The following is a 27,887-nucleotide window of genomic DNA, read 5'->3' on the forward strand; positions in this document are numbered from 1 at the left end:
AAGTTCAAGTTTAAAGTCAAGTTCAATGTCAAGTTCAAGATTAAAATCTACTTTGAAAAAAGTGAAGTATTTCTTTGTCATTTTTCAGCCCACATTTGACAGGATCCATTTTCCCATTACGAAACAAAGAACTTTTAAGGGCATTTTCACAATTCGGCTACTTCACTAAGAACAAATAAAAAACAAATGACCCATCTCATGCATTCACAGGCTACAAAACACCCCACCCAGTTTCCTTACCCCCATCAGTGATACAAATGGACAAACAAGCCTGCTGCCTATTTTTGTTCTGAATGCATGTGCTTGAAGACGAGATGAAATGACTTTTTTTTTTCAACTGAAATAAACAGGCTTTGTTCTAAACACCATCTATAGTACACGTACAGTGTACATCTATTTAATTTCTGGTTTTTGTCTTTTAATCGATTGTGTCTTCTGCAATCTCAAAAAATAGGCAGCAGGTGAATTAAACACAAACACACAACAAAAAACTGTACTTTTTAATTCAGCAATCAATGCAAAAACAATCTACACCAGCACATCCTACTACTTAAAGGTAATAATTGACTTTTGAAACTAAGTACAAAGACCAAAAGAAAAAGATGGAAATTTGATAAATTCAGAAAAGTCATGCAAAAGATTTTTGACGTCATGAAACACGAAATATGCCAACAATTAAAAGATGTCTTAAGGTTAATTTGTAGAGAAGGATAAAGTATCAAAGGCATTCTGAAAACGAATCAATTTATAACACTCTACATGTTGTTTTAACATTGCAGCATACTCCTCTGTAACATCTCAGAAATTCAAATTTCTAATGTAGTTGCAACGCAACTCCTGAATTCATTTGAATAAAAACTGCAAAACTAGTTTTGTTTTTCACCAATTTTGACTTAACTGTTACACTGGAAATTGCATTGGTTTGAAGTTCCCTACTTTAATCAAGTGTGTACTTTAATGGACTAAAAGTAATTCATGTTTTATATGCACATTAACCAATAAACAGTCTGTGCTATTTCTACTAAAATAGGAAATCAATTTCATGATGTGCTGGTGTAGATTGGATTTATACACGGTATAAAACTATTCATAAGTACTTCAAATATAAAAGGAACCGAACCAGGCACATACCAGAATTGTGTAAAATTCTTTTCAGGATTAACAAATTCACTTTCACATATTACAAAAAGTTGATTGACAAGTAAAATGGACGGCTGTGTAAATGTCCACACATTTAGTCCATGACAGCAAAGTGGAAAATTTACAAATCTTTGAAGTTATATGTGCCTGGTTCAAAACCAACTCTTATGTAAACATTTTGAGCAAATCCATGGCAACAAATTAAACCAATCACTGACAGGTCTGAGTCGTCATTCTGTCCAGATTAGGTTTGTTTTCTATTTGAACTGACCATGACCAACACTGCAAAAATGAAGTGTTTCACATCTGAAATGTTAGACTTGCATGTTTATGAATTGGAGGAACTTTTGGCTTCAACAAAATTTATTGCTGCTGGATAGTTTGCCTGGAGTGACCAGAAATGAGGGTTCCATCCTAGCCAATCAGGAGTAAAGTTTCATGACTATGGTCACTTGGGCCTGGCCTCGTGGAATGAGAGACCCCAAGGGCTCAAGAAAACCAAGCATCTTTCATGCTGTCTTTGTGATTGCTAGTAATCACTAATTGCGACAAAAGCTGTTGCCATGGACCTGCCCTTGACCAAGATGAGTTCATCCAGTCTTGGAGATGAGAATTCAAGCACGTAGGAGGCCAATCCTTGGACATCAGTGGTGATGACATCTTGGACCACTTTGTGACACATTACGATCATGCTGTTTGGTGCTTCCAAAACCAGATGTTTCTGAGGTGTGGGAAGAGAGAAAAGCGATTAGTTTCCTGAAATAGTACTTTTTTTGGGCAGGGTACAGGAATAAGACATTGTATCACTGTTTTTTTTATATTTTCATTGAAGCCACGCTGAAAAAAAGCAAGTTCAACTGTGCTTGCAGGATGCAGCAGAGCACGAGTGAAGATTTTGTCTATTTGTGGAATGTTTTTGGAGGTGCGTTCTGTTTTCTTGTAAAGAAAAACAACTTTTCTGAAAACGTATTCTTTCATGCATGTAAGGTATTCCATAGATTTACCGCTTGTTTGGAGTAAAAAAATACACTCTTTTTAATCTTTTTACTTACTTAAAATACATCCATAAAATTCAGAACAGATTACTTTCATGCTTCAACCTGCGCGCGGTTGATAAAAGGTAAAATATTTACATGTATTCCTGTACCCTGCCTTATTTAAATTGTGTGGTCAAATTTATTCTTAACAACTGCCTACAAAATTAAGGGCAACGATATTGTCACACAACTAAAATTTGGATCCAGTTGGGGACTTCCACTGGAATTCAACTGTTTCAGAAGACACCACACAACATGTGAAAGAACACTGCTAAAGACAGGCAAAAGGAAAATTGCTTTCTATAGTATTAAGGTGTATCAAGGTGCTTGCAGGCAACTAGGTCAAACAAATTTGGAAAATGTTACAGCTGTTACAATAAAAGGGACTTATCGTATCTTTTTTCCAAGTGACGTCTTGAAAATTGATCTTTTCTAATTAATCATAAAACTATGAAAGGCCGTGTAGTAACCCTAAAAAAAAACAGTTTCCTTGTGCAGTGTAAAAACTTGTAGATGCAGGTGTATTTCTGTCACACATGTGCAATTCTGCTACACATCTTACCCACGATAAAATAACTTCTGCTTTTTGCCATGTAAACAAAGTTTTCGTCTTCACCCTATCAGTCCTCAATCTGCCAGCAAGTGAAGGATTGAGGACTGTTACTTTTAATCGAAAGATAAAAACTAGAAACTGTTTTCACTTCTAAACATCAATTCATGTGCATCTCAAACTCGTGAGAATTGACATCCATAAAGAAACATGTTTACACAGCGAGTTTACTCTCAGGATATTGGTATTCATAAATATTACAAATTTATCGCATGAAGACAAGACATTTATCAACCCTGATATCCTCATAAAAATAGGTACAGTTGCATCAAAACTGTATCCGTCAGCCAGGTCTTGTTCCCAACTGACACCCTGATGTGAGGCCATTCCAGGGATACAGCATGTACCATGCATCTACATTAAATAATCCATAACATAGATATGTTAAGAAAAGGAAAGGCTGAATGCTCTGTTCACAAATTCATAACTGCTACAAGTTGCTGAAGATACCCGATACCCCCAAAAAATGTTTAAAAAGAAACCAACAAAAATTTAAATGAAATCAAAACTATAAACCTCATTAAAGTCAAATTACGTCATTTAGAAAAGTTGGAAAACTGTATGCACCTCAGTTATCAACCAAGTCTGCAAAAAGACGATGGACACTGGTAAAATGTACTAAAATCGCTTTCGTTCAAGTTCAAAAATGGATAAAGTTACTGATGCATGTTGTATCCACCAGCCTGGTCTTGTTCCTTAATAAAACCACATGGCCATTCCAGTGATCAAACATGTTAATGCAAGCATAACATGTACTTTGAGGCACTAATTATCTTCGTCATTTTCAAAAGCATGTAGAGAATCATCTTTTCTAGACCCCTCCCCTCAAAGAGAATAATCAGGAAAGGATAAAGAAACTTCTTAAGCATATACTTCCCAATCCCAGGGAATGACTTGTACACTCGTGACGATGAAAAAAATAAATGGCCCCTTTAAACCCACAGAGAGATATTTCAAAGGAAAGTATCTTTTTTCATTCCATGTAAAACCTAATAGAACATCTTATAACAATTTTATGGTTACAAAGAAGCTAAAAAAAAACCTATTCCCTTGGGTGTGTGAAAAACACAAGGATTGCAGTCTGGGTCATTTTATAAATAAGCCACTTGCGAGTTAAATTTGAATAAAATCCAGTACGCTGTGTTACCTGATTGCACAGGAACGTAACAATTTGAATTCCCCAGACTAAAGACACTGTTGCTATACCTCATGGTTCGGGGCCAGCTTTTGCTAGCGACCACCATCTCTGGAATGGATTGGTTCCTTTGGGCCGTTCTTGTCCATTGAGAACAGTTTATTGTTGCAAGGCGTCTCTTATGTAACTAAGCAAAAGCTTGCCCCGAATCACAAGGTATAGCAACAGTGGTTTTAGTATGGAGAATTCAAGTTGAATTTAAAGAACTCAGTGTACCAGATTCTATTCAAATTTAACTCGCAAATGGCTTATTTTGGGTCTACTTTTGTCCCTGTCACATTTGATATATGATTGGTACATTTAGTACACTTTTTCAATTTCAAAGAGTTACAAAGTAATGCAAATTATCTGCCAAATAAATAGAATTTGAAATCACTTTTGATGATATTTCCAAGTCAGATTACACAGGTCAGGTGCAACAGGGACACAAAAATGTCCCTTAATTTATAGAATAACCGTACTAGTAAAGGCAAGAAAGTGATGCTCTCCAAGAAAACGAGTCACTGGTCAGGACTGTTCATGGGAAGAGTTCCATATACGGACATAAATAATTTCTCTACAGTGTCATATCAGCCAATAGAAAGTGGTCACATATCATATCATATCAAATTTAGCAGGAAAAATATCAAAGCATTTACATGTACATAGAAAATACTTTTCAGACCACTCTCATAGGGTCTGTGCCAAAGGCGTGAAGTGATGTCTGTGTATGAACCTCTTTTCACTTTTATTCCCGACATCAAATCTCTGTGTGTTTGAATTTCAATAGCTGCACTAAAGGTCGTGCTGGCGCCATGTTTCATGATAATAGAATTAAAACTGCATTTTCAAAGTAAACAGTGATAAACTCACTAGGGTCAACAAGACTCGTCTTGCTAGACTGCATCACTAAAATTATTCTATGAAAGGGAGATACATCAATTTGTTTTGATAAATTGATGTTTCTCCCTTTCATAAGTCAACCAAATTTTATCTAATTTATTATCTACCCATATCCCCTTCCCACCCACCCCTCAAAGCAACAATTGTATTTATACTGTATCCATCAGTTAAGGTCAGTCTCCAACTGATGACTTTGATGTAAGGCCGTTCCAGGAATCCAGCGTATTACATGCAAATACCTAAACTCTAAAAAGATAATTACAAAATATAGAAGAGGCATCTACTATATCTATGCAGCTGTTACTAAAACCCAATAATATGGCAGCATGATTTTGCAGGCCAATACAATCAAACAGGAAGAAAGAAACCATATTTGAAGAGGTGAGTTTTTGTGCTAGTGATAAACTCACAGGTCTCAATTTGCTACTGGCTGGAGAGATGTCATGGTGATGAATTGTCACGGGTCTCCCACAGCAACTGGCTGGAGAGATGTCATGGTGATAAATTGTCACAAGTCTCAATTTGCTACTGGCTGGAGAGATGTCGTGGTGATAACTGACACAGGTGTCCATTTTCTAATGGCTGGAGAAATGTGATGGTGATAAATTTGTCACAGGTCTCAATTTGCTACTGGCTGGAGAGATGCACGGTAATGAACTGACACAGGTATCCATTTGCTACTGGCTGGAGAGATGTCATAGTGATTACTGACACAGGTCTCCATTTTCTACTGGCTGGAGAGATGTCATGGTGATAACTGACACAGGTCTCCATTTGCTACTGGCTGGAGAGATGTCATAGTGATTACTGACACAGGTATCCATTTGCTACTGGCTGGAGAGATGTCATAGTGATTACTGACACAGGTCTCCATTTTCTACCGGCTGGAGAGATGCACGGTAATGAACTGTCACAGGTCTCCATCTGTTACTGGCTGGAGAGATGTCATGGTGATGAATTGTCACAGGTCTCAATTTGCTACCAGCTGGAGAGATGGCATGGTGATGAATTGTCACAGGTCTCCATTTGCTACCAGCTGGAGAGATGTCATGGTGATAACTGACACAAGTGTCAATTTGCTACTGGCTGGAGAGATGTCAAGGAGATGAATTGTCACAGGTCTCAATTTGCTACTGGCCGAAAAAATGTCATGGCGATGAACTGACGAAGGTCTCTGTCTGTTTCTGAATAGAGAGATGACATGGTGATGAATTGCCATGGGTCTCCATTTGCTACCAGCTGGAGAGATGTTATGGTGATAACTGACACAGGTGTCCATTTGCTACCAGCTAGAGAGATGTCATGGTGATAACTGACACAGGTCTCCATTTGCTACTGGCTGGAGAGATGTCATAGCGATGAATTGTCACTGGTCTCCATCTGCTACTGGCTTGAGAGATGGCACACTGATGAATGGTCATAGGTCTCCATTTGCTATTGGTGTTTTACTACAATCCAGTAGACAAGAGTTGCCGTTTTGTCCCAGTTACCATAGCTTAGAGAAGCTATTGATGACCTCTCTCACATTTCTGGATCAAAGAAAATCACTATGACGTAGTATCCACACTTCATTTAAGACATCAGGATCAAGAGCACCATCTACGATCTTCGTGGAATCAATGGATGACCTGTGTTATGAACTTTTTCATGTCTCAAATCTGTCTCAAACCATGCCAAAACATGCTAAAGACAACATATGCGCCATTTTCACTTACATCTCTTATTCAAGGGTGTCTCCTTGAACATATTCACCAAGTTCGAGTTTGTCTCCATCAGTAGATTCATCTTACAGCCACATGCCATCTCAACTTTACCTCAACAAATATGGTTTCTTTTTACTGCATGCTTGTAGAAGAATGCTGAAATGAATTTTAACTTAGAAAAAAAGGCTAAACTCTGAAACCAGACAAGTGAATACATTAACAGTGAAAAATAACTCTTTCCGAGTAAAACTAAAGATAAGATGATTTCCGTTGACATTTAATCACTTGAATAGATTGAGATTTTGCAAGTGAATTTCCTTGGAAGGGGTTGGTTTTCCAACTTTCTCAATCCAAACTCAGAGCAATTTTCACTATAAAACTTTAAGTTTCTAGTTTCACTCTTTCAGATGTAAACAATTACTCCTTCAGATTTAGAGAGAACATAAACAATTACTGCAAGTTCCGAAGTAGTGTAGCAGGATATTGAAGTCAGAGGTATTTTTCACTGTAACCTTTGCAAATACTCTGCCAAAAAAATGTGGCTCAGATAAGCACTCAAGAGGAAAATGCTTTTTGAAAAAAACAAAATCAAAAACAGAACCACAAGTACCATGAAGAAAACACTTTAAAGTGTAATGAGAACAAGTCTGTTTGACTGGATAATTTGCTGGTGTGCCAATTTAAAAGCTATTTGACCACTGACCCCAACAGGTTTTGAAATCCTCCAATTTCACTCATTTTGCATACACCCAAGAGAACCGGTTGAAGAAAAATATAATTTCTGTACAATTCTTGTGGTAGAAATTTTCCTTAAGAACTACACTAAGTAGTTTGATGCCAACAAACTAGAAACATGACAGCAATAATAAACCCAAGTGTTTGTTGATTATTAATGTTGACGTTGCCATCACGATTAAAATGACATACAATGGAGTTTTTCAGACTGGCACCAATCTGTTTAGGGTTGTGGCAAAGTATCAAATGATTCATGCTGAAAAATTGGATATCAAAGATGAAGGCAAAAAAGCAAATTAAATTATGCACTGGTATCAGAAATACGTTTGATGCCTCAAAGGAAAAGTAAAAAGTGAGACACTGTTTTCCCATTTTCCCACACAATTTTTTCCCCAATTTTGGTTACATATGGGTCACTGTATAAATTTCAGGTCCAATTTTGTGTGTGTCTGTCTCATATCTGACATACATTATATGTTAAAAACTCATTTCCAAGAGTTATTAATACAAATTATATGCCAAGCATAACAGGGATACAAGTCACACTTTTGGACCCAAAATTTATAAAATGACCTTTATGCCTGTTACCAGTAAATATACCTTCTAAAATAGGTGAGTTTTTTTTTTCAAAATATGAGAAAAGCTTTTACCCAATCTTTGTTTGAGGTATCATTTAAAGTAAAATCTTGCCCTTCGTACAGAAAACTGATATCTCAATGCATAATTTTGTAAAACTAGAATGATAATTTTAATATTGGTATCACAATTTATTTTCCTTTTGCAATGAATTCCATGTACGGATGCCACTACGTTTTCCATGCAGTAAACGATAGGCATAAGCCACCTAAAACCAATAACATGTCCTCAAAAGTCACATGTGGCAATTAAAACATTGAGATGCTTACTTCAAAAATACTTTCAGACCAATTTCATGGGGTAGGGGCATCCCTATATGGAATTCTTTCCTTCCTTTCTAGCAGTCATGGCATTCTATCCTTTTTAAATTCTTAATGACAAGTTTTGATCATAAATCAAATGGTTTTGAATACCCACACAATCAATGTTCAAAGAGTATGTGACCCAAACAACTTTTATGTTCAGTTTTACCAAGCTTAGTTAATGGATCTGGCTTCTATTGAAAACACATTTAAGTGGAATGGATGTCAACTAGTAAATGTGAGGTGGTGGGATACAGAACTCTTGCCCCCCCCCGGCACATTTTCATCAAACGTGTGATCATCACTGATGCAACTTGGTTTTTTAAAGAGCAAAAGGGGAATAGTTAGTAGATTCTACCTATCACAATTATGAAGAAAGATGTCACTGGCATACAATGAATACATGGCAAAAAGCAGAAACCATTTCTTTTGTAGTTGTTTGATACTCCAAGAACAATTATTGAAATACTACATTTCTATTTGAATGGAACTGACAGAAATACAATGCAAATTTTGCAAAGTCAACAAATGAAAGGGAATGCACAAGTTTCATAGTCTTCCGAGTCACAGTGGTGCTGGTAAATGTAAAAAATGTAAGTTCTAAGAAATGCACACTTTTTAGAAGTGCCATACTTGGGCCCGGCCTTGTGCATGGCACTGCTCAAAATTTACTAAATGTCCCTCATTTAAGCCAATAATGGGAAATAGTGGAACTAGCGGAAGTATCTTTTTTTCAACAAATGAAAATAACAGGGTTGGCTTTCAAATCTTCAGAGGAAATATGAAAAAAAAGTTCATTTGTACGGCCATGGAGTTGAGCATTATCATGGAAGTACAAATACAAGGAAGACATTTTGGTGATTTACTGTAATTTCAAACAAAAAATTAGCCTAGTTTAGCCACAACAGCCTATCTAGGTGTCCTTTCATATGTTCTCTGGCTTGCACGTGCAGCACTTGTAATGTTCATATTTTTCTCTGAACTGAGAAAACCTCCGAAAAACCTTATCAAACTCCACATAAATTCAATAGCCCCAACTAGATATTTAGCATGTGACAAACTACAAAATACAGATTACACTTTTATCTAAGAATGTAAAGACAAGTTATTTCGGGATATCATAAGGACTAATAGTAGAACTGTATATCAATGCTTGAAAGAAACAATTCCTTGCTTCTAAATATTCATGTATTTTTCCTTGCGCTATGCACACACAAAATAAGTTAGGTCGACATTTTTTTTATGGTGCACATTTACAGGCCTTTTTTGGGAGTTTTTGTTGGAAAATTTAGCCCAGGTGGACTCCCTGACCGTACTATGTAATGAAATGACGACAACGTCCTGCCTGGGCTAGGGAAAATGCAAACGCCAAGAAAAAGGCACAAGCTTCTAAACATTAATGTCTCAAGTCTCCTTTTCGCTTGTCCCATGTATTTCCAAGCATTTCAAAAACATCAATTTTGGGGTATCGGGCCTATTTGACTCAGTTCGTTTGCACAGCTTGGCTAATTCTGGCCCTTTCTTCCTACTGCAGTAACCTGCGGCAATAACTTACCTTCAGAACTTACCTCATTTCGCAGTACTTACGGACAAACAGCGTCACATTTGTTCAAGGTTTCCACTTCCAGGTGTAAGATGGAGAAACACTACCGTGGGAACACAGGCTGCAAGCTTTTGTCACCAGCAAGCTCCAAAGATGACATTTAGACAAGAAGGTTGAGAAGTACACATGAAATTATCTTGAAACACACCACGCTGTAGTTCTAGAAACGTTCATAAAAATGGCGTCGACGAAACCCTGCGCTTAGTGCTGCACGCCAATAGTTTCTGCTCAGAACGTACATTCCAAGTTACAATAACCTTTTTGTGTTTTTTAATATATGCAAGCCAGTCACACCTAAGAACGCTCAGTGACAAAAGAATTGCCCGTCACAGCGCTGATGAACCAATCAGCTGTCTTCAACGACACGTACCCACTTCCTTTAAAAATGTGGACATGAATTTTAGTTTGCTTGATTTTGGTGAAACTTCGAGATTTTTGTTTGACGATGTCACTACAACTGATGAGTCTAGGCGTTAAAAAGGCTCTGACGATAACGACAAAAGTTAAATGAGAAATGTTTAATGATCTCTAAATGATAACAAAGGAGAAGATGGAAAAACAGGGAAATATCAGTTAATTTGGCAGCACATTAAAAAGTGTTTAAAATATAGATAATAAGTGAAACAAACCTAGTGTTCTCAATACATGTACATTGACACCTTTCACACTGTATGACAATGCCATGATTGTTTAAAACTTTGATAGGCCTACAATGTACGAGCAAGAAAAAATGACGAGAACATACAAGAAAATCGGATCAGGGAGGTCTTTTTTCTTTTTTTATACATCAAAGCCTTTTCTTTTGGCGGGAATGAAGAATGTCTTCAAGATAACGGAATTTAGACTTTTCCGACTTTATCGAAATGTGAAAAAGTATCTCCATCCTTTAGGCAAAGGTGCGAATACTGATTTTGAAAAGATTCGCTGTGGCAGGATATAACTTGGTACCCTGGAAAATTAGTCCTAATGTAATGAAAACGTCGTTCAGTCTAAGCTAAAGCGACTTAAAACTGTCCACACTGAGCCAAAATTTACAGGAAACTGACCACGCTGACAAATGACTGACCAATGAAGTTGGTATTACACACCAAGCAGAGTTCATTCTTCCTCTATTTTAGAGCCCGTGTAGCAAAGCAATTTAACTGGGCGCCTCGATGCAAATTGACACTAAACAAACCGCTATTTACAGCCTGAAATTCTCTCTTTATCTTTTTTGTTGTACTTCCATAATATTCTAGAACCTTATATTTAACGCGCTTGACTTTTTCATGTCACAAACCATACATATATGTAAAAGTTCCTGTTCGTGCATTTTTTTTTATTTTTCACTGAATTACAAGTCTTCATAAAATCTCAATCCCAGTTACTACTGCCCAGAATTCCCTCACATTGTTACGCATGAGGAGTTTTTGTTTGCCTCTTGGTGCTTGATTTTGCCTATTGTTTAATTCTTGTATTGCCACGCTGGTTTGTCTTGAAAGTTTGTGTTGTTCTATTTAGTAAAAAGCAGAAATTTGCTGGTCCGAGATGGTAGCTTCTGCTAAAATACACCCCAGCACGTTGGGTGTGAATTATCACGAAAAGAGACAGCAGACTATTTCGTGCAAATGAACAGGCCTAATAGTCGAAGTCAAACACAATATGAAACGAACCCCATCAGATTGTGACATCTGTGTTTGGTAAGTCGGGCTATTAAAAGAAGCCAAACGATGAAAAGAATGTTTTCTTTAATATGTTTTATATCTTGACAATATTTTGGTCATCCCATTGTGATAACTCTATCATTTCACAATGTCCCCCAAAATTGAAAGTACCATTTGTTAAAATTTCTAGATCTCGGTTTGTATTTGACAAAACTCTTACAACCGAACACTGTTGCCAACAAAATTGATAGATTTAAAGAGGCAACACATGGAAACACATTAAAATTAAACAACAGACAACAAACAATTTTCTTCCACATTAATTTATTCTTAATTGTATAAACCACTATCTGGAAGGGTATCAAATGCATCCTTGCTCCCATGTAAACAAACAATTATGCACAATTTTAAAGGTCCATCAATTGAATTCCACTGTTTTTGTCAACTGTTACATTCAAGTCCAAGTGAGGTACACTGAGAACCTTAATACATGCAATCTCTTTACCCCGAGCCATTTGAAAAATGAACCAAATTAATGATTATTTTCTAGATTTCATGTGATTCACTAAACACTTCCTCTCTCCGAACAGACCAGGTTCATTTGGTTGACTAAATGAGACATGCTCATAACATGAAAAAAACACTGTAATCCTTTCTTACAAATTCCCAATGTTTAAAAATATTCTCACATGTATTCAATGAATAGAAAAACACAAAATGAATGACTTAGAGCAATGACTCCGCATAATTAAAAGTATTGGCATGGTATACAAAGACTAGCGGGGAAAGTGTGAACTATACAAAATAGATTATGTACACAGACAATGCTGTTAAAATAGTCCAGCAAATATATTGCAGGAATGACAAAAGTATGAAATGCAAGTGACATTTTATTCACAACATTTCAAAATATGGCCAAATAATATTATTTACACATGAGACACTACAGATATGTTCTTAATTTATTACACTCAGAATTAGCTGCAGTTTGATCTGATCTGTAACGGTTATGAAATTAGCTACTTTGAATCAATCACTGTTAAAATGGTTTAAAATGGTTTCGAAATGCAATAAAATTCAAATTTCAATTTGCCACCCAGTGATTGAATGTGGGCAAACTGTTTGCAACATTTACTAAAACGTCATACAATTAGAAACATGCCAGTAAGTTTTACTTTCCCATTTCATCAGGTTTGTTCTAATCATTCATGTGAGTACACCGTAAAAACAATTACATTTCTCAAAAGGAAGCATTGTTCATAAATATGCCAAGGAATAACCCTTTGATACAAAATTTATCAATAAAAATATATTATGCACAAGTACTATCGTTCATACAAATTCTTCAGCCGTTTGTTCCAGATAAACCTTCTTAGGAGGACGAGAAGCAGCTCTGTCTTGGAGCAGTGCAATATCTACAAAGACACCCTCTAAGGTCTCAAACCGTGGACCCCAGTTGAGGAATTGGTCCCAGCTGAATTGTCCATTGGTCTTTTTGGGGTCCACATGCTCATCCTCTGAGGCAAAGAGGGTGCTGAGGGAACCCCCGACAGAGTCTAGTCCTTCCTTGGATTTGAAGGGTGCACTAAACTGTTCGTACGTTTCAGGTTCATCTCCTTCCTCGTCGTCCATCTGTGAGAGACCTGAGAGGAAGAGCCTCCCTGGATCTAGCTTCCTAGATTTCAGTTTTTCGGTGTCCGACTCAACCTCGGAGCAGGTGAATGAGCCGGCAGTCTCGTCCGAGGACGTCGACTCGGGCGGTTCGAGCAGTGGCGAGGGCTCAAGATCTGGTGGTAGGGGTGGGAGGTTGGAATGATGCTGGTGCTGCTGCTGCTGTCGTTTGCTGCTGCTGACTGATGACAGGTTGTCTATCGTGCTGGCATGGCTGCCGCTCATCAGATCTGGCCGGGCTGTGTTGAGTCTCTTGACCTCTTCCACAGTCAAGCCCAGAGGCCTGCTGGCATCGACAGGAGAGGTTTCTTTTAGTCTGCTTGGAGGGCGGGGAGGTCTGTGTGCCCCAACATGTGCGGGTTGATCTCCCTGCCCACTTAGATGACTACTAATGTCACTTCGATGTCCCTGGCTACGCAGTTCACTCTGGTTATAGCTGTGCTCAGAGCCTATAGGGCTCGCAGCATTCCTTACTGGCGTGTTGGCCCTGCTGAGCCGCAGTGGTGTTGCAGAGCGACTACTTTCATTCTTAAGAAGCTGCAAGGAGGGGCTCTGGCGCATGGCTTGCAGCCCTGGGCTTTGTCGGGCTAAGGCACTGGCTGGACTAGCTCTAATGTTCTCCATGGGAGTACTGTGCTGCACGTTACTAGGGCTGCTGCGTACATGCAGGGAGTTGGGGTTTGGATTGTGAGTAATATTGAGATGGTTTGAGGACACCTGACTCACTGGGCTCTCGCACGGTGGAGTGCCAATCCGAGCCAGCATAGGGTTTGGAGAGTACCGGTACCCATGGCGCTTTTGTTTGCGTTCTCGCCCATCATGGTAATACCTGTAATGATAGGCTGGCTCAATGTCCGAGGGGGCAATACTACTGGCATTTTCAAGATCATAGTGCTCTGGTGCTTCCTGATCCCGACCTGATGCCTCTTCGCCAATGACGACATCGTCAGAGTCCACGATGAAGGATTCCTCGGGCATGCCACTGAAGGCATTCTGTTCGATGATGTCCGGTTGCTGGCTGATGAGCTCTGCCCCGTTGCCTGTCTTGTTGTGCTGTGACCCAATCATGGTCGGGTTGTCAAAGGTGTCAGCGCTGAAGCCAGGGTTGTCAAGTGAATCCATGGAGAAGTTGGTCTTGGAGTTGCCGGTGGCAATCTCCTTGGCCTTCCGAGCCTTGTTGCGGTAGCGCCGCAGCAGCAAGAGACAGCCCACTATGATCACAATGACCACAAAGGCAAACACACTGACGAGGACAATCACCAGTGTGTTGTCGCTCTCAGGAGGACCTGTGCTTGGTATCTTGCAATCCTCTCCGGTGAACCCTGCCTTGCACTCACACCTGAAACCATCGCCATCCAGCATACAGATCTGGTCAACTAGGCATGGGTTGGGGGAGCAAACATCTATTCCATCACAACCCTCCCCAGTGTTCTCAGATGGTACAGCTTCGAACATGTCATTGGCACCATCCAGTGGAAGAGCTGCCCCATTGATTTTGAAGTTCTCAAGGCATCCAGAAAAGGCTGAAATTTAATGTAGACACACAAATATGACTTAGAAAATGCATGTATGAAAATATGAACAATTCCACTAACCACAGTAATATTTTCATTGATCATTGCAGCGGCCCCCGCCAATGACAGTTAGCACTATGAAGACTACTGTGCAGAGCCACTGCTCTGCAAGAGTCGCCCCATAAACAAACCAACAAAAGCTTTCTACCATTAAAAGGGGGCCATCCCAAATGTCCTGTGAAATGTCACTGGACTCTTGTACACAAAGTATCCATTCACTATAAGACGGCATGAGCTGTGCAGACATGAAATATGAGCAAAATTGTTTTCTATGGATAACAAGACAGAAACTATCGTCAAGCAGTTCATTTATCAAGCAGTACATTACAGTATCCACAAACACTACAGTATCCAAGTACAGTATATATTGTGCACTGTGATGTGCATTTGATCCACAAAACATAGATCAGCAAACCACTTTAAACTGCTGGTACATATTGTCATACAGAAAATGTCTTAAATTCCTACAATTGACCATCAGTCCCCTGGTAAATTTTTTACCAACCCAAATGAATGCTTGAAATACTGAGGTTGAAAAAGAACGTACCAGTTACATCCGTGCCATCAATCACTACAGGAGTCTTTGTGCCACCGAGGGACATGCTAGTTACTTCCAGAGCCGTGAAGTCATGCGGGATTGGGTTGAACCGCTGAGATTCTGTCTGGTCTCCACTCTCTAGAGTGATTGTGGCACCCTCTCTGTACAGGTTGATGGTGTGCCACTTCCAGTTTGCAACATTCTTGGCAAGGCTGACAGAGCCCTTGGTTTGGCCAGACGAGCCAAAATGATACTGGACAGTGCTGTTGATGACCTGCAACATGTAAGAAAGGATAGCTAGTTGGTGATCAAGTCATGTCTGCTCTGAAAATTATATGCCTAGATTGCATGAAGTTGGGTATGAGTGTCATTCCAACAATGGTTCTGTAACATCATCTGTGAGCATTAATGTAAAGTAAATAACCTTTCATTTTGTCTTCATTACTACGAGTTAATGCTTCCAAACCTTAATCACACAACATTCAAAATTCAAATTGCAGTAAGCAAAATTTCGTAACACATTTTCTACAAATGCAAGGATCAGTAAGGTGTAATTATAACACCTGTCATCTTTCCAACTGTCCTTATAAAAGAGCACCCAAAAGGCTCATGGAAGAAGATGGTGCACATTTCCAAGGCATAGAAAATGCCTACTTAATCAAACCTTGAAGGTGATTCTTGTAATTTTTGATGCAATGACTGCATTAGCAATTTTTAATGTAATAATTGCATTGCAGTGCTTTATGAGAATTTTTACTTTTACGATATTAAAAAAATAAATATAATCATCAATAGATTACTGACCAGTGAAATATATAATGCTAATGCATCAACTTGTGATCAGTTTTTATTTGGTAATCTTTATATTGTAAGCAATGAGCATGGAAGTACTTTGAAATTGGGTCCAGCTGCTCGGAGGTGTCACCCAGCAGATGACCTAATGACTTACCCGGAGCGTTGTGAAGTCATCTCCGGACTCCACGAGCAGCAGCAAGCCGGTTGGTGATCCAGTCCTGAAGGACATGGAGATGGTCTGTGATCCTGGTGGCGTTTCACGCCGCCGCCTCCTCCCACTGGGATTTTCTTTGGCTGCATCCAACAGTTGCTGTCGGCGGAAGCTCTCTTTGACCACGTACTCCACGTAGCTTCCACCCCCAAAAGAAAATGGCGTGGGCACTGAAAGACAATAACATAAGCAATTGGGTGTAATTACCCAGCCAAATTACTATGTGTTTCAAACTCAGCTCATTGCTACATTCTATGGATTTTAAAACATTTGCATATTTTCATACGACAATGAGAAACCTTTAAAGGAAATTTTAACAGATGATATTAGTTTAAAAATTAAAACAAAATTAGAACCTGTTTAAATTGACAGACTGGACCTAATTTCATGGTACTTCTTATTAGTTAATAGAAAACTTGTGCTTACTGTAGCATGAAATTTTGCTAACCTTACTTTATGCTAACTATAGCATAAACTTTTGTTAACAGTAAGGCACTGTTACATGGCAGTGCTTGATATGGCTGTGCTAGTAGATGTGCGATCATAGAGATTTCCATCATCACATCATTTAGTAAAAGCATTTTCTTTTTAGAGGTACGAGTGTTTTTAGCTCTGCTTACTGCTTACAATCTCCATGAAACATGTGTAGCCTCTGTGAGCATACAAATTGTGTGCTTAGCAGTGCCACAAATTAGGCTCTAGTCTTTGAATATCCCATTCGCAGCACTGATATATAAGCGAAAAAGCAGAGAGTAGTCACTAAGCAATTTATATCAAGAATTGTAGCCTATGAAATGCATGTTCATCTGAAAGTCCCTAATAACGTTTCAGCATTAACAAACAGGAAAAAGACATGATCCATTTTCATCAAAGCAGCCTGCTAATTGAGTTTTTCCTCAGATATGCTCCCATTTACCATGTGGCTATGACTAGAACAACCCAATGAGGAAACAAACATCTCCTGAGTGCACCTACACCCTAGGAATCAATTTTGGTGACGATGCCTCACCTTTGTCGCAATTAGCTCCGGTAAAGCCTTCCTCACATTTGCACCAATGATTCCACCACTCGTCCACACACACACTGCTGCCACTGCAGGGACTGCTGCTGCATGTCTCAGTGTCTCGGTCACAACCCTGGCCGGTGCCCCGCTCAGCCAGTGGAGCGGAGAGATCCAGGGCACTGCCGTTGACCGAGACTTCCCGGATGCAGCCGAGGAAGTCGGCGGAGGAGACTTGCCAGGCGCGGGGCAGGATGGTGTCAATGGACATCGTGCCTCCCAGGCTCATGGGCACACCATTCAGATCAAGACCGCTGAAATGAGGACATTTGTACAAATGAATCCCCCCCCAAAACAGAAAATCTAACGGTGTTCTAGTTGAGACTATTCGCAAGTCCTTTCACAAGACTAGTCACTAGTAACAGGGTGAACAGTGACAAAGGAATGCTTCAGTGGTGGTTAATTTAAGTAGTTTGTGACTTGAATTCAGACTGGAGATCTTTTGCTGGTCTTGTGAGTAGGGTTTTGTGATGGTCTTCAGGTCTCGAATACAACACTACAATCTCATGGTAAAAATGAGTGGCTTGATAAGAAGAAAGAGAAGGGATGACACCATCATGTCCACTAAAGATGCGTAACTCTCCTGTCTTCAAATTTCAACTTAGTATCCAGTTTGCCCAATAAATAAATACAATCCTGACACACAGGATTCTGTCTTTAATTATGCATCACGCCAACTGGATATTTCCAGGGTCTGAGGTAAAGAGTCTTTTCCGGCAACAACACCACCATCAAGTGAAAATTACAGCTTTAAAACATGCCTAACAAAGAAAAGGTTCAGAAGGACATTCAGAGCCACGAGCAGAACTCATGATTAGTCACTCATTATTGAAGGTACAAATAGCCTACTTCTGTTCCCTCTTTCTGCAAGGGGAACAAACAGGATTTCCCAAGAGCTTTGTCCCCACTATTTTTGCAGAACTGTCTGGCAAAACTACTTACATTTGGCTTCCTGTCCCACCAGAGGCTCTGCAGGTACCAGCTGGGGATAACATGGAACAGTCATCAACTATTAACTCTCCGTCCTGTAAAGAAATGTTCACATACATGTACATTACCACAAATTTATTCTAAGTTTCTGTAATATATAACATTACAACCTTATATCAATACTGATATATAGCATATTGTAATGATATACAGTATCAATACTGATATATAGCATATTGTGATGATATACAGTATCAATACTGATATATAGCTTATTGTGATGATATACAATATGTATATTAACTATTTAATAATTTATTTACTTACACACACTCCCTGAACTACAGATTTGCTTCAGTCTTTCACATATAAATCCAATGATTGAGCATAATCCATCTCATCTTTGAACATGTATTATTAGAGCTATAATACTGTAATAGATGTTACAAATGCAAATGAATTGAAATGGCTCTGCTTCACTACAGCTTCAGTCATTATTCTCCTTCTTTTACCAGAAGCTGGATTCAAGTGCTATCCTTTTTGGCAAATCCCAAAAGGCATTTCCCCAGAAGTAAAACAAATCACTTAGAAGCAAGAAAGTGCAATGCTACATTTGTTATCAGACTCAAAGCCCCAAAGAGTCCGAAAACAAATAACCCGTTTCTATGTCTAACGAGGGGTATTCGTGCCCTCGATCCCATTCGGTGTCAAACACAGAGCTGGGGGCCTGCATGGATGAATGGGAGCGATGAAGGACAGATATTGCAAAAGCAGTACATGTAATATGGCAGCAGGTTCAATTCAGTAGCACAGATAGGAACCTGACTGTCTAGACTATGTGGATATACTTGACAATCCATGACCAAAGTGACGAAAACCACTTTTTGCACAACCAAGTCAAAAAATGAGATACCAATTTCACAATGACTGTAGCTAGTCCACAGTTTGGAAAGACAAAATGGAGGAAATCATTCTTCAGAAATCTATCAGCAATTGACAAGGTTATTTCAGAATGTCCTTCCTAAAACCTGTTAAAATACTGGACTGAGGAGCAAGTATGCCACAGGGCAGATCGGTCTAATTACAGAAATATCACAACATGCAGTTCCTTTCCCCTGATGGATAATATGTTTCCTTTTGGAATGCTAATGCAGGGTGAATTTTTTTGGTGTGTTTTGAGTGCGCCATGTATCTTGACACCCAACTTGATTTGTCACAACAGGTGATTGTTACTAGTGGTCTACGTGCAGCACAGCAGGACTGCTCCATTCTCGGGGGATTCTCACTGCACTAGGACCCATTAACACCAATTTCTTCCATTGCAGGCCATGCAGATTAGCGTCTCTCATTACAACAAAATGCTTGATTTGTGGTCCTCCCGCAAGTTGACAGACCAGGGGATTTGCAGGTTGTTCTGTGCCATAATGACGAAATAGCAAACCCTTCAGGGACCTGTGAAACCAACTTCTTGTTGGGCAAACAAAGCAAGGTTTGCACCTCCAGACTGCTTGTGTCACTTGGCTCCAATCTGCACCCTGCCCATCACATGAATTGCAGTACATGCAAGGTGCACTTTCCATGGCATTTGCTACTTTTTAAAAATGTTACTGCGTCAACTCAGTTAAGGCTGACCACGTCTTTGCATCCAACATAAAAAGTGTCTACCGTGAACACAGCTCTCCACTCTTTGCTTTCTTCTACTCTTCTACCTCCCTCAACCCAGTCTATCCCTTTAATACTCCAGCACACCTCGACAGGAGCCTTAACCATACAGCGTAGACTTGACCAGGGAGTGAACTCCATAAATAACGCAGCTGCTTTTGTTTGTGAATGTAGCGGAGGACGGTATCTCTATGAACTTGCCAAAGTGAAGTAGAACTCACTGGCATTTTTCCATCAACGGGCAAATATCACAGCTTACATGAGAGACAGAAAAAGAATCCTCTAAAGACTAATAAAAAGTCCATGTATATGAAGATTTAGTATTAAGTTGAGGTTTACTGACAGTTTTAAGCCACAAGCATTTTCAACTAATCTTAACTGGTATTTTCTGCCTATTTGTAAATGAAAATATATAGCTCCTTCAAGAAACAAATGACCAATTAGCATTCCAACCAATCAAAACCTGAAAGGGCTTTCTCAGCATCTAACTGTGCAAAAATTATTCAAAAAATCTTGCAACAAAAGTATACAGATTTGCAAGTCTGATCCTTTTCAAATATTGTCTGGTTTCTCAATGTGGAATAAATTATGAAAGCTGATCGTACTTTTGATTCATGTGTCATCTTTCAGGAGGTAATCAGTAAAAGCAACTACTGGCATATGCACAGTTGTTCTGCATTCAGGTGACTTATTGTTGGCATAATCATTCTTCTGAAGACAAGTAACAGAGACAGCTTTCAAGTTAGATCCGAAAACTCTTCCCACGGCAACCACACCAAAAAATTACTCAGGATGAATGACTTTGTAAGTAGCGATATGGAAACAACCATCTAAACTTGTTTGATGCCGGTCATGTTGCAAACAATCATCAGAAAAACAGGAAAACTGAATAAGATTTTTTCTGCGTCTGTTAATTTTCAGTTTTAATATCCAAATCTGATTTAAAATACTTGGAAAATCATAGTTTGGAAGGTAACCCCACATAGGAAACATGACATGAATATAATGCTCCACCAGATTTCAACAAAATTCAATTGAATCCCTAATTTAACTGACTATCAACACAAAATCAAGAGTAAGACTGATACACAACCACCATCTTGTTCAATCCTAGGACCTCACCGAACTTATCTCTTTCATCATACTACAAGCAGGCCTGGTTTTTGTGAACCAGACCACAGGTTGCTGTTACCAACACTTCGGTTTTGTGCACTATGAAACACAGGACGAATTTTGAACCCTGTCTGGCATGACATTCATGCCCTGCACCGGGCTGATTTATGATGCTCTTGGGAAGAATGCCAGCTGTAGGACTTTTCTGGGGGATTTCAATTCTCCTAATTTAAAGGGATTAAGCTCAGGTACTCTATCCTGTGCTGCTGGGTTCAACATAATCTCTGAAATGTGTTCATTTCCTTTGGTCCATTTTTAAATCCACTGAACTTGTACAAAAGAACAGTGGCTGGTCTTCAACAAGAAAGCCACTTTGAAGACTTATAAGATTTATCATCAGTTCATCAACTCATTTCTTCAATAATTTCCTTCCATTAACCCTAACTAACAAAAGACCCCACCCCAAAATCAAACACCTGATGACTAGCAGTTTGAAAGGCTTGGGAAAGAAAGAAAGCCCTAATTATTATTACTCAGCCTTGGACTAACAGAAATAGCATTACTTTGCTTCGATAGATGAGACTGTGCCACTGAACAATTTTGCTCCAGAAAATGAAAGAAATGAAACCGCCCTTCAGAAAATTCTGTGCACTTACAAATGACATCTTGTGCAGAATCGTTTTCACTTCTATTCATTTATTTGTGCTCTTAAACATCCCCTTACTGAATTCTGCAAAATGCTGAATTCCCTTTGAAGTTCAAACTAAGAAATTCCAGGAATTCTTTCATGTTTTCCACAAAAGCATCTAGTCACATCTCCTTGCGTGCCTCGTTATCCATTAACCCTTTTTCACCAGGCTTGATTTTGCAATTTGGCCCCTTTCTGTATTGCGGCTTCCCCCCCCCCCTCAAAAGGCCATACAAACCATAGGGGACATTCCCATCAGGGAGTCAGATGATTTCCCATAATTCTGGGAGACAGAGTAAACATTTATACATGACACTGCACTTTCTGGTAAAAGAGGTTTACACCGAGAAGACCTTTCTTGGCTCACTGGTCATTGATACAGAGTAAAATGGGGAAAGGCATGGATGGCCAGGACACCATTAGCAACGTGTGATAAATCCATCATGACGTGGTAATTATGCGTCACCTGCCAGTTTCATGTCTTCATCCTTTGTCAGGTTTATTAGCCCCGGGGTCAGCCCTTCTAAACATGGGGACCTCTACACGGGATGCCTTATTGTTCTTTTATAAACAGACACCAAGTTTTATCACTTGGACCTGAACTCTCAAGTGTAAAGGGGAGTGGCTGCGAAATGTCGTGTCAGCCCAAGTCACTACTTTTGATACCAAGGTGGCATTCAACAAAATGGGTGTAAATTAGTGAAATTATGAGCCCTCCAGTGCCGGATCAGTTACCCAGTTGGATATTTAATGCCTGAAAATATCACCCAATATTTGGAAATTCTTGCACCAACAGCCATGAATCTATTTTACCATCAAGTTTCTACACGTACATGTAATTTGGCATTTAACAAATAAGTAATTTGATTAAAAAAGAGATTACAATCACACCTAATGACTTCATCACATTCTGAGTAACAGCTATCAGAAAATCTGCAATGGGACTAGATCATATAACCAAACTGAAATATAATGGAGACAGTTAGCAAGTCTACACAGCTGATTTTCCTATGTTAAACTGAAGGGTATTACTCAATAGCGATGCCAAAGTGGGATGAAATAATTTTTTTCTTTAAAGAAAACGTCCAAAATTACCAAATGATAATTTATAAAAAAGCATTGATATTGGGCAACAAAGAATGACTAGAAAACCCTGACGATGAGAAATCATTTATATAATTATGTCAGATCTGTATGGATTACAAGGTTTTTTAATTCATTTTTGCCGATACATGATCCCTTGTACATTACTCAAAATTTGCAGGCATTTCCTATTTAATTATCTATCATCCTGCAAAGATGTTTACTCACTTACTACATTTACTCACCTTGCCAATACGTCTAGCTTCCACCTTGTGCCACTGTCCATCAGCGACCATCTTTTCAGTTGTTATCACGGTGACACCATCTCCCAGGTTGTAAGAAAACTGTACCTTGCCAGCCACAACCTCCAGGGTCAGGAATTCTGCATCGGCAGTGGATTTTCCGTCATGGTTGTAGATGAGGAGTGCATTGGGCAAGACTGTGGTGAAATGCAGGGTTATGATGTTCTGTTCAGGGGACAGCACTGGGAATTCCATGTAGGAGCCTTGTTGGAACCCAATGCTGGTGATCTCACAGATGTCACCTGATTCACCGTACTGGCACTCACATCTGAAGCTGCTGCCCTCCTCAATACAGGTGCCTCCATTCTGGCAGGGCTGCAAGGCACAGGGACCATTCTGGCAGTTTTTCCCACTGTAGCCTTCAGTGCAGTGGCAGGAGTAGCCATTCACCAAGTCCTCACAGACGCCGTTATTCAAACAGGGTCCGTCCGCACAATCATCGATGTTAGTGCCGCACTGCTTGCCGGTGTAGCCCAGGGGGCACGAACAGCGGTAGTCACCAATCAGGTCGGTGCACACACCTCCATTCAGACATGGATCTGGATCACACTGATTGATCTGCTCTTCGCAAAACTCTCCAAAGAATTCACCCTGGCAAATGCAGCGGAAGACACGCTTTATTGATGGAGTAACAAAGATGATTGAGGAACTGTCAGTAATGACCGTAGTGTGCCTCAGTTCAATGCGATCTTGACATGTTCCAGAATTTCTGCAAGGGTTAGGCGAGCAAGGGGAATAGTCTACTTCTTCAATGCTTACTCCTGATTGACTAGTAATTGTTGATTTGTGGTCAGTGATCAGCTTGGCTACCTCTTCACGAGCCAAGTACACTGAATCTCTTTTGATGGCTAGGATTAAGTCCATCTTGGTGGCATCGTCCTCGACATTGTTCAAACTCAAAATGAGCAGTGTCTCTCGAGTACTGAGGTATGAGGACACAGAGGCGGAGAAGCGATCAAAGTGGTTTGACAGGAAAGTCTCGGGCACAACATCAGAAAGTCGGATGGCGATGCTATCAGTAAGTGAGGCATTGTTGAAGGCTCTGAAGGAGACATCAAAATTTGAAGTGACACTTGAATGTTGACCATCATTTCCAGAGATCACCAGATCATAGTCAGATTCTGTGGAATGCATTCTGGAGTTGAGGACACAACCGGGCTGCAAAGAAAATATGTTCAAGTCTCCACTAACAATCTGACAAACAAAGACATCGCCGGTATCAAGATCGATGGGTCTGACAACTCCAAGAGAGCCACCAGGGAACACAGATTGATACGCTTTGACCTCAATGCGTGCATCACGTTCAGAAGAAGGATTATCATTCTGGTCCACCACAATGATATGGATGGTTGATACAGCCGTCATCTCTGGCATGCCACCGTCTCGACTTTCAATGGAGAGATAATAGTCACTCTTGACCTCTCGATCCAGGGTACGAGTTGTTCGCAGGACATTAGTGCCGGATTCCAGTGTGAAAGATGGACTGTCAGCATTGGGGACCAGGATGAACGTGAACAGAGCAGGGTTGGAGTTGAGATCTGGATCAGTGGCATTCAATGTCATGACAACAGTGTTGCTGGCTTCATTTTCAGAAATATAGCCCACGTCATTTCCGGGAAGAAATATTGGGCCGTTATCGTTGACATCATCTACATCAACAACTACTTCTGTGTAGCCTGTTTTGGGTGGCACACCAGTGTCAATGGCACCAACTTGCAGCCTGTATGTTGCTACAGTCTCCCGATCAAGTGTTGAAGCAACAGTGATTATTCCAGAAACTGCATCTATCTCAAATGCGCTAAGTTGATTTCCGTCAACAATTGCGTAAGAGAACTGCCGAAAGTTATTGTTCTGGTCGTATTCAACAGCCGTGACTGTGGTGACATAAGTTCCAACTCCATCAACTTCACTAACCCTGGCTTGGTAGAGATCATCTACAAATTGTGGAGGATCATTTGCATCAAGTATGGTAACAGTGACCTGGACTTCATCCACATTGTCTCCCGTGATTGGTTCATTGTTCCTGGCAAGCACTGACAGCAAGACGGTGTCCTCGGTCTCCCTGTCAAGCCGTCCATTTGCCCAGGAGACAATGATCTCCCCACTGTGGGGCTCAATGGCAAAACCCTTACGATTGCTGGCACCGATAAGAAGGTACTGGACCTGTCCATCCGGTCCATGATCTGCATCACTGGCATAAACCATCCCCACCACTTGTCTGTCGGCTGCAGCCTCACTGACAGAGAACTGGTAAGACGGCTGGCCAAACTGGGGATAGAACTCATTCACTCCTGTCAGCTCAACTGTGACGTGGGCCCTGCCAACCATGGTCGTATCCTCATTGGCAGCCACAACAGACAGTTGGAAGACAGTCAAACCTCTCTCAAAATCCAACTCACCCTGAGTGCGAATCACTCCAGTGTTGCGATTGATGGTGAAGGAGTCCTCGCCATCACCCCCAATGATGTCGTAAGTGAATTCGGCATTTATGCTACTATCTGCATCTGTGGCTGTAACTGTTGTGACGTATGTTCCACTCGGAGAGTTCTCTGCCACTTGAGGTCTGTACTGATTTGGATTGAAGATCGGAGGGTTGTCATCCACATCCAAGAGATTGACTGTGAGAATGGTGTTGCCTTCCTTGCTCTGCCATCCCTGATCCCTTGCCTTGATCTGGATGGTGTGTGATGTGAATTCCTCATAGTCAAGAGCTTTAGCCACTGTGACTGATCCTGTGTCCTCTCCTATAGCAAACAGACCAGCTTCATTACCACCAATGATGGAGTAGGAAAGCCTTCCATTCACACCAGTGTCTCCATCATTAGCAGTTACAACGGTAACCTCTGACCCTACTGGCAAGTCTTCAACCACTGAAGCCACATAGCTTGATTGGTCAAATGCTGGAGTATTGTCATTGCTACCAGTGACAAGAAGCTGTACATTGACTTGTGTACTTAGTGGTGCTGGTCGCCCCTGGTCCTCTGCCTCAACTATGATGTCATAATAGTTTCCTATGTCAGATTGGAGACTCAATTTGACTTTAATCCAGCCTGAATCCTGATCAATGTCAAAGCGGGATGAGCCATTACCTCCAATGATTGTATACTGGATCTGGGCATTCTGTCCCTGGTCTGAGCTCTCTGTGGCAACAACCTGGAGAATGGAGGTGTCCACGGCAGTATTGGATGGCACAGGAGAGAAATAGTCAGTCTCCTCGAAGACTGGGGGATACTCGTTGGCATCGTAGATGGTCACAGTGACCTGGACTTCAGAGTACAGTGAAGGTACTCCTAGGTCCCTAGCCAGCACTTGGAGGTGGTACACATTGGGATCTGAGGAGCCAACAGGCTGGATGTAGTCCACTGGGGTACTGATGGTGATGTAACCTGTGTCTTCATTAATGATGAAATGGTCAGACATGGTTTTCATGGTATAGAAAACATCCTGGTTAACTCCGGCATCCAGGTCTTGCGCGCTGACTTGCGCAGCAGCAGATCCTGCTGGTAACCCTTCGGGAAGGCTGACACTGTACGATGGCTGAAGGAATGCTGGTGCATTGTCATTGACATCAGATATGGTAATGGTCACAGTGGTGTCCTTTCTGTAAGACCCATCATCTGCCGAGACATCAAGCTGATACTGACTTGTCGCCTCTCTGTCTAGGGTCCCATTGACTCGTATCTGCCCTGTAACTGGATCAATGGCAAACAAACTGCCTCCACCATCAGTTATTGCATATTCAACATTCTTCACAGTGTCTGGATCAGTAGTTGTTATGGTAACCACTCTGGTATTGACAGGTGAGTTCTCAGGTACTGTTGCACTGAACAAATTGGTAAAGCTGACAGGACTGTCATTGATATCCTCGACAGTAACATGCACTGTTACCACTGTGGTTTTGGCAGGGCTACCTTGGTCCTGAGCCTGTACCATCAACGTGTACTCAGGCACTGTCTCACGATCGAGGCCTCTGTTCGTCTCCAGCCATCCGGAGGCACGGTCAATGCGGAAGTTGTTGTTGGTATTGCCATCAAACCGCAGAGCATATTGGATATTGCCGAAAGTCCCGCTGTCCGCATCTGTCGCCTGAACTTGTATGACACTGGTTCCAGCTGGCTGGCCTTCTATCACTCTGCCGCTGTATTTTGCCAAATCAAAAACTGGGAAATTGTCATTTACGTCGTTCACGTTTACCATGATCTGTACTGAAGTGGTTAAAGGTGGGCTGCTGCCATCACGTGCTTCAAGCAGGAGTGAATAATGCTGGTTGACCTCATAATCTAAACCCCTAGCAATAGTCAGCAAACCACTCTGAGCATCTAAGTCAAATCTGTTCTCTATGTTCCCTCCCGTTATGTGGTAGGTCACAGTTCCCTCTGGTCCAGTCTTCAGACTGGACGCTTGCAGAGTCACCACCTCTGTGCCATTTGCTACATCCTCATCAAATTGGTACACAGTGCCGCTTGATGGACTCTGAAACGATGGGAATTGGCTTGATGTACTGAATGTGACTTGCACCATCGCTGTGGCAGCTGCATGGGTTGGACTGCTATCAGATACGGACACCTCAAGAATGTAAGCTGTACTCTCCGAGGTCAGGGCCTGTGCTGTTGTGATGACACCAGTACTGGCATCTATTGCAAATTTATTTGTGTCACCACTGGTGATGGAATAAGTCAGCACTGCGTTGTCACCGATGTCAGCATCCTGGGCCTCAACACCCAGTACAATTGCACCTGGAAACAAGAAAAATGATGCATAGAGAAAATGACTA

General features: G+C 40.6%; 1 protein-coding gene and 1 long non-coding RNA gene across 2 annotated transcripts in view; both read right to left on the minus strand.

Moving 5' to 3' along the window:
• Positions 1 to 116: 116 nt before the first annotated feature.
• LOC110979777 (uncharacterized) lies at positions 117 to 10,088 on the minus strand. Its single transcript, XR_002598250.2, has 2 exons — positions 9,809 to 10,088; positions 117 to 1,861 (listed from the first exon to the last, which is right to left on the minus strand). It is a non-coding gene; the product is annotated as an uncharacterized LOC110979777 (long non-coding RNA).
• Positions 10,089 to 11,793: 1,705 nt separating this feature from the next.
• Positions 11,794 to 27,887, minus strand: part of fat4 (FAT atypical cadherin 4) — a 75,598-nt gene continuing 59,504 nt past the window's right edge. The window contains exons 7-12 of the mRNA XM_022235916.2: positions 23,057 to 27,849; positions 18,278 to 18,360; positions 17,285 to 17,589; positions 16,219 to 16,445; positions 15,279 to 15,543; positions 11,794 to 14,680 (exon numbers count right to left, since the gene is read on the minus strand). Of these exons, the coding sequence (XP_022091608.2) occupies positions 12,819 to 14,680; positions 15,279 to 15,543; positions 16,219 to 16,445; positions 17,285 to 17,589; positions 18,278 to 18,360; positions 23,057 to 27,849 (7,535 nt within the window). The 3' untranslated portion in view covers positions 11,794 to 12,818. The remainder of the gene's footprint in view (positions 14,681 to 15,278; positions 15,544 to 16,218; positions 16,446 to 17,284; positions 17,590 to 18,277; positions 18,361 to 23,056; positions 27,850 to 27,887) is intronic.

The sequence above is a fragment of the Acanthaster planci genome, linkage group LG02, assembly GCF_054643075.1.
Source record: "Acanthaster planci isolate LZ-2023a linkage group LG02, COTS_SCS, whole genome shotgun sequence".
Lineage (NCBI taxonomy): Eukaryota > Metazoa > Echinodermata > Asteroidea > Valvatida > Acanthasteridae > Acanthaster > Acanthaster planci.